At 30.6% G+C, this 18,866-nt stretch overlaps 1 protein-coding gene across 1 annotated transcript; it reads right to left on the bottom strand.

Moving 5' to 3' along the window:
* Positions 1–7,693: 7,693 nt before the first annotated feature.
* LOC103569531 (nose resistant to fluoxetine protein 6) lies at positions 7,694–12,421 on the bottom strand. Its single transcript, XM_008546868.2, has 12 exons — positions 11,782–12,421; positions 11,449–11,693; positions 11,196–11,389; positions 11,006–11,121; positions 10,513–10,924; positions 9,730–9,895; positions 9,580–9,659; positions 9,418–9,513; positions 9,208–9,337; positions 8,292–8,466; positions 8,075–8,217; positions 7,694–7,957 (listed from the first exon to the last, which is right to left on the bottom strand). The coding sequence occupies exons 1-12, from the start codon at positions 12,020–12,022 to the stop codon at positions 7,829–7,831; spliced, it is 2,127 nt and encodes a 708-aa protein (XP_008545090.1). The 5' UTR covers positions 12,023–12,421; the 3' UTR covers positions 7,694–7,828.
* Positions 12,422–18,866: the final 6,445 nt, after the last annotated feature.

The raw sequence follows: 18,866 nt of genomic DNA, 5'->3' as shown, positions 1-18,866 counted from the left end.
TTTGTTTTCAGTTACAAGCCCAGTGAATATACATACTATCTATATACATACACACACCAAGATTTAAGATTATACGAGTTATACAAGTTCGACTGATACCATGCACCAGAGTAAGTATATAAGAGAACGTATCGACATTGATGAGCACTCAGCCAGGAATCAACTTGTACTTCAATGTGATGGCAAATGAAAAAAGGAAAAAAAAAAAAATAACGAGAAAACCATAGCTTGCAATGCTCCCAGACTATATTCCACGTGTTCTTTGTTTAAATCGTGTTGTTCAGTATATATCTATACCTATATGTATGTATATATTTTTTTGTTGTATAGTCGTAGCGTGTTTTTCAGAGTAGAGCTATTTTAACGTCGGTGCATTGGATATTTGAGATAGCTGTTGTGTATCGTCGTGTGCTGGGGCCCATCGCCGTGACTCCGGTGATGCTGATCCGATAAACGGATAGGTATCCCTTAGTTACACCATTTATCCAGAATGAATTCCCTTCTTTATTGTATACCACTATAATTAACGATGACCTCTTAGTTGACCCATCGGCAATTTTGGAATGGTAACCAGCCGGACGATCATAATAATCGCGGGTAAATCTTTCTGGCTTGTCAATCAGACGACTGACGCGTTCGCCGCCTCGCTGCCTGTCTGCTTGTCTCTTCTCTATCCTGTTATATATATGTATATAAATATAGTATTGAATACTGTGCAGTACAACGTACAAGGACTAAACTACTCACTCAGACCTAACTGTCAGATATATATATCTATGTGTTTATAAATGTATATGAGAAAGATAGGAATAAGAATTGCGATTGGATTGCGTGCTAGTCGATCACGCCAACAATTACCCGAACGATACTTGCTGGGCATTGGTTATACGTTAAATATAATACTGTCTTTCTTTTAGGATTTACCATATTATACGTTAACAATTACAGCTTGAATTGTATGAGATTATTTTTAAGTACTTTGAGATAGAATGATTGAGTGCTATTGTAATTGAAATAAAAAATTTATATTTCCTGAGAATAATTTTATTACACACCCTGCTTAAAAAATCCGATAGATTCTTATAGCTGTATGTATAAGACCCTATACTTAACTATAGCACTTCTCATAGAACTCATTCATTCTTATAAAATTTCTATAGGAATTTATGAGGATCTATTGGATTCTATGAGATTTTCTAAACAGGGCAGTAAGTTAGAAATTTTGTATCAAATTCAACATAAATTTTTTTAATTTGGAAAAGATTATTTACAGTCGGACCTCTTTATAAGATTATCATTCGGTCTTTTCTACACTGTGAAAAATTCCCATTAAATTTTACTATGGGTGTATTGTAACCCCGGACAATAAGAAAACTGGTAGAAAATTTACAAGTGTCCTATAGTAAACGTATGCGCATAGGTCCCAATCGTGTGATCTGCGCATACCGTTTACCGTGGAACAATTGTAAATTTTGTGCCAGTTTTCTTATGGTCCGGGGTTACAATGCACCCATAGTAAAATTTGTTAGAAATTTTTCACAGTGTATAAATCAAGTATTGGGATAGTTTGAGAGAGAAACTAATAGTCTTATAACAAGGTCCTACTGTATTTTGCCAATTTTTGAGTTTACATAAATAAGTAATAAAAACACCTTATAAATAACCTAACCTCTAATTTGCGCATACGACTAGTGGTCATCTTACCGATGCGACTCTAGGAGTCAGTGTAATTAAAAAAAATGAATATTTTAGGTTTAGTAATAATGGTTAATGATGTATACAGTTTAGATAAATGATAGTAAAAAAAATGAAAATTATAAGAGAAAAAACATCCATTCGTTAACTTGCCTGTACGGCAAGGGAGAAAGGAGTGGGAATTCCACACAAATCGTGTGTTGCAAACGGTCTACACAAATTTTAGTGTTAATTCAACACATTGCGTTTGTGTTGATATTTAACATAAATTTTATGTTAAATAATTGAACACAAAATCTGTTATTTTGACAGAAAATTTGTGTAAATTTAACAGACTTTTCGTGTTAAAATTAACTAATAAATATAAGCACAGAACCTAACCAACTCAAGTATACTGATCTAACCTTAGTACAACTTATGTCACTTTAGCAAACAATAGTTCGATTTTCAGTGATTTTTCTAAAAAACGTAGCTATGAATTATCCTCCCGTAAAATGAGAATAAAAAAATCATTGAACCTGATCACAAAAATATTGAAGTTATCTCTGATTATATTTAATTGAAAATCAATTGTAATCCAAGTTTCCTTGCAGACAATGCTGCTACAATGCTTTGCTTGGTTATAGTACTGAAGAAACGCGCGGGAATGTTTAGCTAAACAACGCAAATTTTGTGTTAATTTTCGAATAACACAAGAAATGTGTTATCTTCCAGATTTTCTGATCATTTAACATAAAAAATCTGTTAAAGTAAAATAATACAAACGGTTTGTGTTGAATTAACAAATTTCTGTCTTGAAAATCAACACAAATAATTTAACCAAACAATTTGTTAACACAAATACACAAAATTTCTAACTGTGCAGTTTAGAATTTACGTGAGATTTTGCATCTAGAAAATGAAAGATGACTATCAAATAAAAATAAATTAACATTCCGATAAACAATTTTCGTAGAAATAATTATAAATTAATTTTAATACATCATTATATGTTTTTTGTGATAAGAAGACGGTATTAAAGTATGAATTTGTAAATTTTATATTACAGTATTTTGAAATAATAAGCCTCGAGAAAAAAATTTTTTGATCCACAGTCACAACAATAAAAATTTGTGTTCAAAAAAATTTAATTTGATCAATTTTATAAAAAAGTCTAGCTTAAAGCGCTTTACAAAATAATTGAATAACCCTCAACCGGAGATTTAGTCATAAGATACGAGTATTTTGGCGTGTCGCGTGTGTAAAATTACCTTGAAATTACGTGTGTCATTCAATGAGAATGCGTGGCTAAGCGAAACGATAATCAAAGCAGATAGAGCAAGATAGAGAGCAAAAAAAAGTAATCCAGGGGTAAAAGAGGGGTAAGGAAGCTCTTCGGAGCGTTGAAGATTGCTCTTGTGAACAAAATGCTCGGTTTTAATCTGACAGCTGGATCATAGTCGTCACGCGCAATACCACACTTTCGACATTACACCAGTCGTTGATTATTTTATATATACCTATGTATGCATATTTTTTTATTTTTTTTTAAATTTCAACTAATTTTTTATCTTCGTCCTCTTTATTTTCATTACATTAAAACCGGCGCGAGCTTCCTGCTTTTATATAAGTTTCGCGAACGCGATAACAATCTTCTCCTCACCTTCACTCACAAGTCCTCCTTTATATACATACTATCCATCTAGTGCTGTACGTCTTGTGCTCATGCAAAGTTGCCTCGGGCCACGTGTGAAACGTACTAAGCATTATAATACTTACAACAACTCTAATAGTGTACTGTGTAGTCAGCCAGCAGGAACGACGACTACTTTTGTTTTATATTCTATAATTTATTCACCTTTTATATATCTATTCTTCTCTTTCTTATCCTCATTTCATATATTTTTTTATTGTATGCTTATATACTTTATTATATTCACTGATAATAATTATTTCGCAAATTTATTATCTTAGCTATTATCATGTAAACATTATTATATTCACATTTAGGGGTTTTTCAGAAATTACGTAACACAATTTTTTTTTTCATTACCACCCTCACCCTTTCAATAAAATAACAAAAGTTAAAACACGGACAAAAAATATTAGTAAATAGGGAAGGGTGGGGCAAAGTTGGCCTTTTCCTTTGATTGTTGTCTTCTCCGTCGTTTTAATCGTCAATTTAATATCAAATCCGAAATTTTTTGGAGGGCCCACTCTGCCCCTAATTTTCGATTTTTTAATTTTAATAGACGCAGCATAATGAAGAGAAAATAAATTTTAAAAAATTTTCTTCCCATACCCGAAGAAAAGAAGGGGATGAAGTGGTTGATAACTAAATAAATAAAGTAAAAATTTTTATCATACTATATATAGGTATATAATAAATATATGCGTATATATGGATATATATATTGAGGGAATGAAGTAAAGCAATTGCAGACATAGTCGTAAGTTGACAATGGGTGTCAATGATTTGACCAGTGGGATGCAGTATTGACGAGCGCTTGGTCAGCAGATGGACAAACTGACCATAGCATTGAGGGTGAAAGATAATAGCCAGAGCAGTTCGATTCGTGGGTGATGGCTATTGTTAGAAGTATATGGCTCGCATCCGATGTAACGATAATTCCAAAAATAACAGAAGGATATTTCAAAATAAAAATTAACTATTTATCTTCATTTCTCTTATTTTTCTTATTTATATTTATAATATTCATTATTATCATTATTATTAGTTTTATTTATCATCCTTTATTTACCTCATAAATTACCATACGCTAATTAATATATCACTTACCAATTCAGTTATGTTTATAAATATATAAGTAATATAATATATGTATGTAGTTATAATTATAATAAAGTGAATTTTATTTTATTTGAGAAATAATTAATGCTGCATTAATAGTTTGAATAAATTATCTGCTTCAGTGTTCCAAGTTATGACACAAAAACTGTTAATAACACGTCGTACGGCGTTTTTGTTAAACATAATTTGAATGCAATAAAGATCAGTCACCGTGACTTTGAACGTAAACGCATGCATTAAACTTGGATTGAATACGAAACCGGTATTATAGGTTAATTTTTTGTCTCGATGAATAAAAAATATATTGGTGAGTTTTATAAAATGCATACTTAGCTGATATTGAGTTTGTTGGCAAACTTCTAACACGGGAAAACAGAGTTTCGTCCTCATAACAAAAGACGGGATAACGGAAAATTGAGTTATAGTGATAAACATGATTAGCTTACGGTAACAAGTCAATTTGTGATGATAACAAATGAAATTGGGTCGTAATGAAGAACTAACAGTTTTGTTGCAGTTGCAACAATGAGAAAAAAAAAATAGTTTTTTGAACTATGAAAAACATAGTTCAATGAAGCTTCCACTATTACCTTTAGTTCAGATAACTTATATATAGTTGTAAAATGTACGATGATATCATAGTTGTTTCAACTGTGATATAGTTTAATGAACAAGGACAATAGCGAACGTAGTTAAGTCAAAAATGCTATTCTTATTACAAAAAAACAATCAAGAAAAATCCTTAATTATATTTGTCGACGACTTAAATAATGCTAAATTTTTTTTGGAAACCAACTTTTGGGAAGAACATAATCAACAACTGAGTTACGCTCATGACAATAAATCAGTAAATTTTGAGTTTATATTTACATGGGTAGAATTTTTGTGTTAAGGTCAATCTCAGATAGTGCCCCCCCCTTTTTTTTTTTAAATATTTAATGACTTTCAATTGTAATGTCCGTATTAAAATTTTGATAATTGGTTGAAAAAAAGTTTAAGCATTAATTGAAAAAAGGGCAACGTGGTTAACATTTTGCCGAGATATTAACTAAAAAGAAAAAAAGTTATTTACAGTTGATATCAATGAGGAGTTGAACAAAATTTGAAAAATAAATTTCAGTAAAATAATGTCAAAATTATAATATGGAATGTCAGATTTTTTAGGCTGAAATTTATTTAACAAATTTTATTTAACTCCTAATTGATAACAACTCTGAGTAATTTTTGAAAAAATCTACACTGAGAGAAAACTGGTTTTCTGAACTATGAAAAACATAGTTCAATGAAGCCTCCACTATTACCCTCAGTTCAGATAACTTATATATAGTTGTAGAATGTACGATGATATCATAGTTGTTTTAACTGTGATATAGTTCAATGAACAAGGACAATAGCGAACGTAACTAAGTCAAAAATGCTATTCTTATTACAAAAAAATAATAAAGAAAAATCCTTAATTATATTCGTCGATGACTTAAATGGTGCTAAATTAATAAAATTATAATCGTACGATTGCTGATACATTTGTGATTCTGCGGAAATATAAGTTCTGAGAAATAGTATTAAATAGTTAGCACAAGAAAACAAATGCTTAGTTGAAACTACTACTTTCAAATAATTTCGGGCACTATGATATAGTTCAAAAAACTAGAAATATTAGTTAACATGACTATTTTTTCATTCCCATCTGTTTCTAGTTACCACAACCATGCACTTTTCTCTCAGTGAAACCAATGCTAGGCGCAATTAAGAATTTTCTAGCGTTACAAAAACATTTGTAATTATAACGAATGTTGCGTTATCCGTATATTGAGGCAGAAATTTGTTACCGTGTTACCTTACCTAGTGGTTACAAAAGTTTTTTCCGTGAACGCATTCGTTGCAAATTATTTTTCAAGTGTATGAGTACACAGAACAAAATGAAACCAAAAATTTTTTCTTGGCCACAATTGATCACAAGGTGATTTTAAGATTTGTTCATTATAATGCGTTATAACACTATAGTCTATTAGTTTTAGGAACTGATCCGCAGATCGAATTATCTGAAGCGCAAATCAACAAAATCGGAAAATTTCTGCCGTGAAATCAAAGATCAGTGATACTATAGGCCATGTATTCATGCATTATAAAAAAAGCTTTTCTTACTGATGGGCAACATGGTCTAGATGTACTGTGACATCATAGCATTTCAAACAAGAGTAATTTCGCTTCAGCTGATTGTTGGCCTATTTATTGAGAATGATAAAATTTCGCTTTATTTTTTCAGCTGATTTCAGTCAAATTTAGACTTTGAAAAATTTTACGGCCTACTATTTTTCATGTAATCGCCGATCGTGAAAAAAAGATTCAAAACTTTGTGGTCTTGCGTTTTATTGGACAAATAGATTTTACAGCTCAGATTGCTGGGGAATTCGTGTAAACAGGTCAAGATCTTGGTCACAAGATTATCGATTGCAATGGACTTGAGTATACGGAATTTCTTCAGTGTCAAACGACAATTGAAAATGGCGAACAATTAAGTAGTAATTGAGCTTATCTACATTCTGCACGCAATAGTAAAAATCTTTTGGGAATAATTCAGCTGTTAGTGTAGAGTTAGTTTAAAATGTAAGCAGTTACTGCGAGTTTTCCGTATGTAAGGACGTAATTTCAAGTGCAGATGCGATAAATTATACACAGCTTTTGATGTTGTTGGGAATTGAATGAACTTTTAGCGGAATTTGAGATCCAATCGATTGTGGATGGTTCCGTTGGTGAAAATCTTATGGACTAACATTGTTTGTGGTTTTGTTATTTTTCGGGTGAATCAATCAGTTGGGATTCAGCTTTCGAATATAATCAATTCATTTCGTCCGACGCTCCGTGATTATTTGCCAATACGTAAACGACCAATTGAGATTCCGGGTGCGGCTGAAGCTTTGGCTTTTGTTGAAGCACTAAACGACACGCGTGATAGTGATAATTATCCAGATATCGAATTACTTTTTATCACTCTATAAATGACACTTCTGATAATTAAAATTTGGCAGGTTTTTCCAAAAAGCAAACGAAAAATTTCCCTACAGTAATCGGATTGTAAGTAAGCTGACGTTACTTGCTAATTACATGAATGAAAAAAAAGTGATTACACTAGCACCTATCGATCTTGACAGCAGACTTGCTCAAGAATTGAAGAAGATGGTTATATGGGTTTAAGTTTTTATTGAAATTTTTTTTCTATTAATATAATAAGTTATTTATTCGATTTTATTCAAATATGAAGATTAAAAAGTAATAATTAAATTAAATTACGAAAGATTTTTTTTTTTTCAGTATCGAGTGTCATCCAATGAAGAACAATTATTATTCTCTATTTCGATTTCGTGGCTGTAGAAACGTCTGAAATAGTAACATATATGGAATTTCAAATAGTACTGACATGAAAAATGCACACACGAAAGAAAAAACTGTTAATCCCAAGAAGTTCATTAACTGGAATAAAAAACGCAATTTAAAAACATCGAGCGGTAATAGAGCATCCTCAGCGCTTTCGCATTTGAGGTCTGCAATGTTAATAACAGTAAGTTATTACATCAAATAATTACTTACGAACGGTATCAAAACTATGTGTACCGATGCTTCTGATAGCATAACCATTGACATAGTGATCAAAGGATTCAGTAAGTATCCACAGTATGTAAGTTTGCATAGCGGAATCCAGATTTTTAGTGACAAGATTTTGTTTACAAATCCTGTAGATGAAAAATAAATACCTTATAGTTATGAGTTGTAACAAAGATTAGTATATATTTCAGATGTAAATTACCGCCATTGTTTGTATAGCAGGCAACCAAAATCCAAGAGATCCCAATACCCCATGCAATCCTGCTAAAAGCAACATATATTCCAGCACTAGCTGCTGAGAGACTTTTGCCGTAAAGACCAAAGAGTGGAGAAATATTACACAGACTTCCGACTATCCAAAGTAAACATAACGTTTTCTGAAAAATTTTCATAAAAATGATGTCTCATTTTCCCCTGTCTTCCCAAATAATAAAAAAGAGCCATCCGGCCTTACCCGGAATGGAAAGGTAGATTTTTTATGTAAATACAATAAAGCTACCAAAGTGTGATTAATACTTATTTTGTAAGCTTAAGTATGAATTTCAAGGATATGAGTTATGCCTTATCAGTTAGAAGTTATCAGAAGACTAAGCAGCAAAACTAAGTTTTTTTTATTTTTTGTGAAATTTTCGATATCATCAAATTGTTAGAAAAGATGCTTCAAAAAATCAAGTATTACAATGAAAATTAAAGCTAATCGTTCAAATTTTAAGATAATTTTTCCAGAATTGAGTTATCATATTCGATTCAAAAGTTATTTTAGGATAAAAAAATTTTAAGAAAATTCATTTTTATGAAAATCAAAAAAAAATTTCAAACACCCACAACTTCCAAACTAATCGACCGATTAGACTCATCTTCGAACTTGATCAAGGTAATCGTCCAATAAATAAGTGTATAAAATTTCATTAAGATCCGCTAAGAATTGGGAGCGCTATCATTATGACAAGGCGCGTTATATATGTATAAACTTTTGAGCGGATGGTATTTTTTGACTACCAGATAAAATAAGACATATGGTGACGAAATTCTGTGATAATTCGATCATGAGACCCATTGCAATAGGCCGATTTCTAAAGAAATCCACCTAAGAACCCATAATAATAACAAATACTTACTCGACCAACATTTAATTTACCCTTCATTCTTCTTAGAATATATCCTGTAATCATTCCAACCAAATATGGACCAATTCGCATCCAAGGCGGAGTGTATACGACTTCCATAATGGCCCACATTTGGTCTATCCTATTTATCAACCACTTATTGTGAAGCTATTCAATGAATATTTTTATTAAATTTTTAAAAACAAGTCTTCAAATACTTACGTAGTTATGTATCCGTACGAATAAGAAATAAAGCCACTGATTATGGCTGGAACTATTAGCAAAGTTAACAATAAAATTCCAGATGTGTAAAAATATCTGAAAATAATATTTCATGGATATTTTGAATTTATTACAGCTCACTAATTTAATTTTAGACCTTACATGTCAGATAAGAGTATTAAAAAAGTTCCGATGATGTAAAATTGCATGTCATTTGCTACATACCAACTCCAGGTGAGACACTAAAATTAAGTGGACATAATTACTAATTACTGTAGTGATTTAATGATAATAAAATATCAAAATAGTTACTGCTTCATGCCAATTGAAAAAATTATTTATGAAGAGCAAATTTCTCCACCAGTTATCGTGACAATAATAATGTGGGTCTTCTGTAGATATATAAGATGAATTTATTTTGAACCACCCAAAAACAATCTCAGCTATTCCAATTATTACCAAATATACGGGAGCGAGTCTTAAAATATGTATAATTATTAATTTATTTAGAATGTTGCAGAGGAGATTGAAAAATAATGACACCATTTTTGAGACAACAAAAATTTTTTCTTTTTCTATGACGGCCCAAGCGGACCTGAATCGGTAATTCATGAAAATTTTAGCTGCCATTTTGTATTATTATTGTTATTATTTTTTTGTATTAACTTGCTGCTATGAAAATTTTCAATTTTCAAAAATCGGCAAGTTATTGGTTTCAGTTTGATTTTTTTTCCTTCTATCGACTGCAGACAGCAGCACTAGTGTAACAGTAGGATTAAAAAAAAAGCGACATCTAAGAGAAAAAGGCGGGAATTGAGGAAAAATTTAAAATAATAAAAATTAGACTAAAATAAGAATCTAGAAAAATAAGATATAGAATAAAAAACTAAAATATTAATAATTATCATGAGCAATTGAGGTGTGCACTTTTGGAATCTCGAACATTTTTTAAAAATATGAAATTATGGTTTTTTTTAAATGATTGGGGCAAGTTGATCAGCCGAGAGTGCGATTACGTAATTTTTTTTTGCTTCAAAAATAGTGTTTCATTCTATCCTGTTCTTCCCTAAATAAGAAAATAGTTCAAATCTTTACCTTACAATTCTTTTAAAAATGAGACCAAAATAATGAAACCATGGGAATCGACGAACCGATTTCGCTTCATGATTCCCATTCATTCTTTTACCGAAGAATGGCCAGCTGATTAGAAAGCCGCTCAAACAAAAGTAAGTATCTACGGCTAAACTACTGCTGGTTAGAACTTGATTTGATAACTCTTCAGATAATCTCCACACTATTGCTCGATTATCGATCGTATCATTTGAGTAAACTACTGCATGCAGTAAAAAAATCCATATCATTCCGAGTAATCGAATGCCGTTGATAGAAGTCACTGAATCCTCGTTCGATTTGGTATTGAAGATAATTTTGAAATTGGTGTAGATGGAGAAACACAGCAACACTTCTTCAAGGAGTTTCAGTTGAATTTTACTTTTTGGAGTTTCAGCTTAAAAGTTATTGAAATTTTGATTAATTTGATACTCAAAAAACATCTAACTAGACAAAATGTAAAGCTTTGTTCATTTACTTGAGTCAGATTCTAGGTTTTTAGAGAGTTCTGACAACTTTAAACGTTTTTGGTGGATAGTACAGTCATAGAAAGTACCGATGATGACCAACAGTATTGTCAGTATCACAACGATACTAAAAAAAATGTACAATGCATTTTAACGTTTAGAATAATCATTTGATAAGTGAGTTGGTTCTTAAATAAATACCCAGTGGTAATGATCCTCCAATCAAGAAGCCACTTATAATCATCTTTGAGATCTCGTATATCATGAAGTCGATAATCTGCGGAATATAAGTTGCTGATCGCAAGAGTTCTGGATTCGAATATTTTGGTCAAAATTTTTCCTAATTCATCAGTTGAACACGAGGCCGGGAGACAAAGCCCAAGTGACATTAAATCCTAAACAAGTTTAATGTAACATAGTTTACTTGATATTTAATTAATAAACGAGCCCTTACATCATATTTGAAGCGAAATTGATACTGAAGTGTGCTGTTATGATAGAAAAACGCGACAAAATAATTCAAATGATAGGGTGGAAATTCTTCGTTGATGTTACGATATTTTGAATTATTTTTCAAAATATCCGGATCTAATTGAAAAGGTTTAGTATTTCCCAAATCAAGGCATTGGCTTTTACTACCTATCCAAAAATTATTGCCGTAAAAAAATCCGGATTTTGGTTCCCCACTGGCATCTAAAACTAGAGCAATATTTTTCATTACCAACTATCCTGATTTATTAATGACAATCCAAGTTTACACTACTGATTAAGAAAATATTTTCCTTACCTTTCAAACTCCATAAAATTTTTTGATCAATACCAACTCGTAATATTTCTAACTCAGTCTTACAAGTTGAGTTCGGTAAAATATCCGAATTAACAGCCACTGCATACGCAGGTAAATATTTTTCTAATTCATTGGCTTTCGCGCCCACATAATTAAATAGTATGAAACCAAAAATTAATTGTCGAAATATTATTTTTGTTAAATGCTTATTGTCGACGCGTGATGAAATTTGTATAATCATAATTATTTAATTATAATTATCGGTTCTTAGTGATTGAACAAGTCACTTCACTTTACTTTCTTTCGCTAACTGGCTCACCCAAGCATCCAGCGAAAAGACTCAACGATAACTAAATGAAAACTCAATTCATAATGATAAATTTAAAATGCGTTTTACGTCTACATATAATTTAATCTTCTCTACACTTGAACTTATTTGTCATAAAAAACGTGTTTGTGATTTGGTTTCCTGAATAACTTAATTCTTCGAGCAATTATCAAGAAAAATTTTTTTATTACAATGTCCTCGATTATTATTCATTATAAATATTGCTGCGACAAAGCGATTGGACTTCGGTCAATTTGTATTAATCGCATCATAACTAATCAATTAAAATTATACAAAACTCATAATTGACAAGATCGAATAATTTATGCCGTTTTTTTTTATTCACTTTTTTCGCTTTTTTTAAAAAAGGTCATCTTTTTTTTACGAGTGCATCAAAGTAATTATAACTCTTTAATGGAATAATTTATTTTGCTTCTGGTAAATGAAACTTTTTATTTATTTTTAATTATAAATTTTTTATTAAATATGTTCTTTATTGTTATAATTCATCTTCGTATACATATATGAAGAAACACAAATATAAAAAACTATTTTATACAATACATGCTTAAAATAAATGCCGTGAAATGCCTAAAATCCCGCATGGAAATATATATATGCGGAAAATATATGCAAACATATATGTATTATATATGTCACATACATAAAAATATATGTTACTTATATAAAATATATATTCCGACATATTTTTTTTTTTGCGCCAAAATATATTTTAAATTTTATAAAAAAATATATATTTTGATCATTGTAAAATATATACCTACATATATGCATTCATATATTTAGACATTTATGTAAGAATATAAAAGACATATATGCATACATATAAGTACATATCTATGTAGAGATAGATGCGTACATATATGTCGGCATATATGCAGACATATATGTCTACGTATATGTCTATATAAATGTCTACATATAGAAATGTATATATACACGCATATATATAGGCCTACATAAAATAAATATTTTCAAAAATAAGTTTTGAGTCGACAAGAATCGGAATTTTTTTTTGTTTATGGAAATTGGTACAGGAAACAGTTTGGGAATCTGAATAAGAAAAAGATTTCTCAGTGTAGGGCTTATTAATCATTAGAGAAAAATAATTTGGTTTGCCCGAGCTTGGAATCGAACCCAGACCTATTCGTTTTCACGCGAGTACTCTGCAGTTGAGCTACCAGACCTTTTGCAGAACAGAGTTCAATTTATTTATATCAATTAAGTCACGCCATCTATTATCCAACGGCATTTGTGAAATGACTTATATATATGCTTTTCATCAGACATACGTCTGTCATATATTTGTATACATATAGTAGAATAGTTTAAAAAATTTTTCCTCAATTCATAATTAAATTTAAAATATATATCTGACATATATTTTCACATACATTTCACATATATGTTTGCATATATATTTACATATATATTTACATATGCATCGACATATATATTTGTTTATATGCCAGCATATAGATTCGTATATATGTTTTCATATATGTTGACATGCATGTAGACGTATATGTCTGCATATATGTGCACATATACCGAGAAATATATGTCTGCATATATGTCGACACATATTTCTCGATCTATGTCGTCATAAATGTCTACATATATGTCTACATATATTTTTACTTATATAGCCACATATATGTCTCCATTTATATAGCATCTATTTATAATATATATATTATATATTTTAAATTATATGTAAGCATTTATGCTTTCATCTGTGCATACATTTATCTGAAAATTTAGCTGACATATTTTTTTTTTGCGCACATATATGTTATATATATGACATACATCTTGCATATAATTTTCACATATATATTTTTCCATGCGGGTTTATTCGAAAATTGACCAACACATAAGCTTCTTACACACTTTTACATAAAAACTTATTTATTAATATGATTATTATATTATTTATTTATTATTATGATTTTTAATAAAAATTTTGAATGAGTCGACGGAACTAAGCTATTAACGAAACTTGAAACAGGAAGTTGAATTCCCATGGGAAAAGTTACTACAATGTATTTAAACGGTAACAAAACACTTAGGTGTTTAAAATTTAAATACTTCGACTTACAGTGCCCTCAAAAACAGCATAATAAAAATTCGCACAGTTTTTGTCTTCATTTTTCTCCATGCAGAAGACCTTCAGTTGTTAAAATTTTTAAATTGCACTACGTAAATAAAAAACAATAAAATGCGCCTAATGTTTTTTAAAATAGCTTTAACTCATTTAAAAGCAACCCTAATATCTAAATGAATAAAACAATCATATTTATTATGAAATCAATAAAGCATTTTAAAATTATATAATAATACATGAGGGAGGTGTTTGAGTGAATTAACAAGTCAATCGCGTCTCCAGGGGTAGGATTATCAAATTCAAAATGTAAATCCACGACTCTTATTGGGGTGACTGAAGCAAGTGGGTGCTAATACCTATGCGATCCATTAATCATAAGCCCGGAGGCGGAGGGATGATAATGCTCTATATAGCGCGTGGTGAAAAACTGAGAAACAGGTTAGCGTATTGGACATCCTACTTGTCAACCCTGGAGTATCTTCATACAAGAAAAAAAATAGATAAAAAAAATTTGGTAAGAGAATGAGACTCTGTCATTGCTGTGTGGGGATACTGTGAGACGCTACCCTAAATATTAACATCAGCACAACGGGGGTTAGTACAACCCTTAGCAGCCCTTCAGTATTATCACTACCATAGTTACTGTATATATTTTAGTGACTATGCTGCGAAATTCACAATTTCTTTTCGTTCAACTGCACGCATCCCTTAACGGGCCAACAACTGCCCTTACTCATTCAACATACACTAGTAGTAAAACTACGTATATACTCTGTCACTTGGTCCATCGTACGGTTCCCTGGACACACTGGATCGATAATCAAGTGGAACAGATTTGTATCGTCGAGGGACACGTCCACGCACTTGTTCATTCTCCGTCTACCAATAACCTGGACGATTTACATTATAATACAAGGCCACTTGAGCCAGATGTACCTATCATATAATGCTCTCTCTATTTGAGATTATGTATGGGTTCAAGTGCTTTATTGCTATTGCTTTTACTTGGTGTCAACATTTTATTTTTATTTTTTTTAACTATTCCTTTTCAAATTCATTCAATGCTTCAAAGAGATATTTTAGATTAGAACTCTGTTAATGGATTGAGTTGGATAGTTTTTAGATTTATTCTAAAGTAAATGTATACGATAATTATCGATACTACTACGATTAAAAAAATAAAAAACAGTATACTGTGAGTAAAAGCTATATATCTGGATTTAAGGTTATCGGTGTTTAATTTAACCCCGAAAACGGTGGCAGATTAACGCATAGTGGTGTTAAAATTTTTCTCTTGGCCAGTTTTGGACCCTTGATAAATTTTAATAAAATAATTTGTAAGAGACGCGATGACAATTAATTATTAAAATGTTTTCAAAAATACTTTTATCCCACTATTAAAATGGAAATTTTATTATATGGTCATTCCATGTCAAATCGACAGTTGGAATCGACCCTTTTCGATTTGGACGAATTTTGGTCAGAAGTTTTCTATTACCATATAACGCAATTCTGTCAAAGGAAAAAATTTTTCTTCAAAACATGCAAAATTCACAATTTCACGACTTTTCCAGTTTTTCAACTTTATTCTTTAAAAATCTCGAAAATTATGATAGTTACAATAATAATGATCCAAAGCTTGTTTTGAAAGGGATACTTAAGACTATGAAAAAAAAAATATTCCAAGAAAAATTTTGAAAAATGACAAATTTGTCAAATTTTGAATTTCGTCTAAAATGACAATCGGCATTAATTTTTTGACTAAATTTTTTGTGTAACACCACGTACTTATTTTATAAGATTCTGAAATTATTAGAACTGTTTTTTGTTTTTGCAAAAATATGAATTGTTGAATTTTATTAAATAAAAAAATTTTTTCTCCATTTCGTATTTGTAATCAATATACGCCGGAATAAAAAATTAAAATTTGGGGCAAAATGGGCCCTCTAAGAAATCTACTAAAATTCGATTATTATTTTATTTGATTTTAATAGTATATTATACATCAAGGGAGAAAAGTAGGAGAAAATTTTTTTATTTTAGACAAGTTAAAAGTCACCCACATTCTCAAATACTTTGCAGGGGTTCCTTATTCTTGAATTATTTAAATTGAATAAAAATTTTAAGGGACCCATCATGCCCCCTCCCCCCCTTTCCCTTATAGAAATTCCTTGAGAGCGAATACTAAAAGATATTGGGTATTATATGGAGCTTTAAAAAATTTATTTTAACATAAGTTATAGTTACATATCTTATTAGTATAAATCATTGATAGATTATATATTAATGTCTATTATTCGAGTGCATTGAATGAGTTAATAGACAGATAAAAATAAATGGTGTTGAGGTAAAATAAATGAAGTAAAAATATATCGAGCTGTCATGCGTTTAATACTCAGTGAATTAATTATAACGATATATAGTTGTATGTATATGTATATACATTGATACAGAGGACAAAAGTGTAGGATGTGCTCGATCGGACGGGTACCAGCTGCTGGAACGTACGACCAAATAATCGCAATGGAATTGTCAAAATGTATTCGCGCGTTATTTTAGGTAGGGTGAAAAAGAGAACGACTGAGATGGATACAGAAAGTTGTCGCGATCTATATATATATATATATATATATATATACATATGAGTTGCAACAAGGCGGGTGGATAGTAATGCAGGAAAAGAGGGAACCCTTCTTCGAATTCTATATATTGTATATCGTATCGTATCGTATCGTATCCAACGACATCCGTGGAGAATCGTTTTCCCCCGGAGAATTATACTGGGTATTATATTGAACCGGAAGGTTGTACCAAGAAGCTTTACTTATTTATATATATGTGTGAGGATATGGGGCTGATTCTCGCACTCACTGAAAATCGAGTTGAGCAAGAATATGTTTGAGTGTCATATAAGATATAATATCTACAACAAATATTGTGGGGTCCCATTCAAAATTTAATAACGATCAATTTTAACATTTTTTATTTTATCTCCTTCAATTTTAAATTGTATTAAAAATAAAATTCATTTTTAAAATCTAAAAAAGTAGAAAGAGAAAAAAATTGTACAAAATATTAATAGAAAAAGCGCGGGAAAAACAGATCAGTTCAAAAATTTGATAAAAAGTGAAATTTTTTTCCCCAAATTGTTTTTAATTGTCATTTACGATTCTTATTGTTAATTTTACATAATTTTAAATGTCCCAAAATTTTTCTTAAATTATCTTCAAGAGTTTTCTATTTTCGGCATTTTTATTCACTCACAATATTGCAAATTTCTTTATTCACTTAGATTAGACATTAATTAAAAAAAAGATTTCGATAGAATTTACTCCTGATTTTTGACAGTGTAAGTTTTTTTAAAAACAGTACAGGAATAGTACAACTATCGTCGGCAATTCGGTTTACATAAAATTTAATTTTTTTTGGCTGACTAATCTTAGCTCACATTTAAAATTTTTTATTCATTTCTATTGTTTTTTAAATGGTTAAAAAATATATAAATAATTATAAAACAATCACACTGCTATCAAATTTTTTATATAAATAATTTCACCCTTGACTTAAATAAAATTGCACTAAAAATACTAAAACAAAAATTAAATTTATTAAAACGCAATAAAGTATGAAATGATCAAAGTTCTTTCAATTATTACGAATCGATGATAATAAAAGAATAAAAAATAATTCTAATTAAAAGAGTATTCAGAAAAAAAGATCTCTTTGTAGGACGAATGAGCATGCAGACGAATCAGTGGAGGATAAATTAAAGGATTAGCCGTAGAACCAGAAAAAGAGGCGATACAGGTTGATAGCAAGGTTGCCAGATCGCATAATGAAATATGCGTGACGAGAGGTCCCGTGAGTCCTCAACAACGAGCTTCACACTTGCCCATACTCATCACCGTACTAATACAACCACCAGTACCACCACATCTAGCACATCTAGCACCAGCACAAGTATCCAGTACCAACAGTACAATCATCCTAAAATCTATATGTGGATCCCAGCATATAACATATAATACAATACTGAGTTAAAGCGAGCTGGTGCTATACATTAATCGGTATACTGCAAAAGCTCTCTGGCAAGGGTGTGCCCGGGTGTTATATTATTCAATTATGTCATTTCAGTTATACGAAGCAGCTCGCGACCCTCGTAGGTTCTACTCGATTTTAACCCTGTACCACCATCCGGTCTCTATCTATATTGCACCCCACGGCCAACTTGGGCCATTATCAAATTGTGCCTACGCGATTAATTCGAGTTTGGTACATCGATTATCATGAGATAATAGTCCCCAGTGTTGTAACGAATAGACTTTTGTAACCTCTTTAATTTTATTTTTCCTCCCGTCGGTTTAATTATTTTTTAATTGTTTATTTTATTTATTGGTTTGATAAAAATTAATTGTAGTAAATATTGAGATCAATTTATATGATGGGTGTCATTGTAATGAAGCAAATATCACTGTATTGATGATGTATAGTATACTGTATGTATATTTATATATTTGTCCCCTAAGGATTTTAAAAGTCATATATACATGTATATATATCGTGTCCGTAAATCAGTTGAAATATTCCCGCGATGACAAACACAACAAGTCCCAATTTCGGTCATTTATA

The sequence above is a fragment of the Microplitis demolitor genome, chromosome 7, assembly GCF_026212275.2.
Source record: "Microplitis demolitor isolate Queensland-Clemson2020A chromosome 7, iyMicDemo2.1a, whole genome shotgun sequence".
Taxonomy (NCBI): Eukaryota; Metazoa; Arthropoda; class Insecta; order Hymenoptera; family Braconidae; genus Microplitis; species Microplitis demolitor.
The sequence above is the reverse complement of the archived record's forward strand: the minus strand, read 5'-3'. Positions and strand labels throughout refer to the sequence as shown.

Coding starts and splice junctions, on each gene's coding strand:
- LOC103569531 (XM_008546868.2), bottom strand. CDS start 12,022: ATGATTATACAAATTTCATCACGCGTCGACAATAAGCATTTAACAAAA. Junction 9,514..9,579: donor TTAATACTCTTATCTGACAT/GTAAGGTCTAAA, acceptor TATTATTTTCAG/ATATTTTTACACATCTGGAA. Junction 8,218..8,291: donor CTGCTATACAAACAATGGCG/GTAATTTACATC, acceptor TTTCATCTACAG/GATTTGTAAACAAAATCTTG.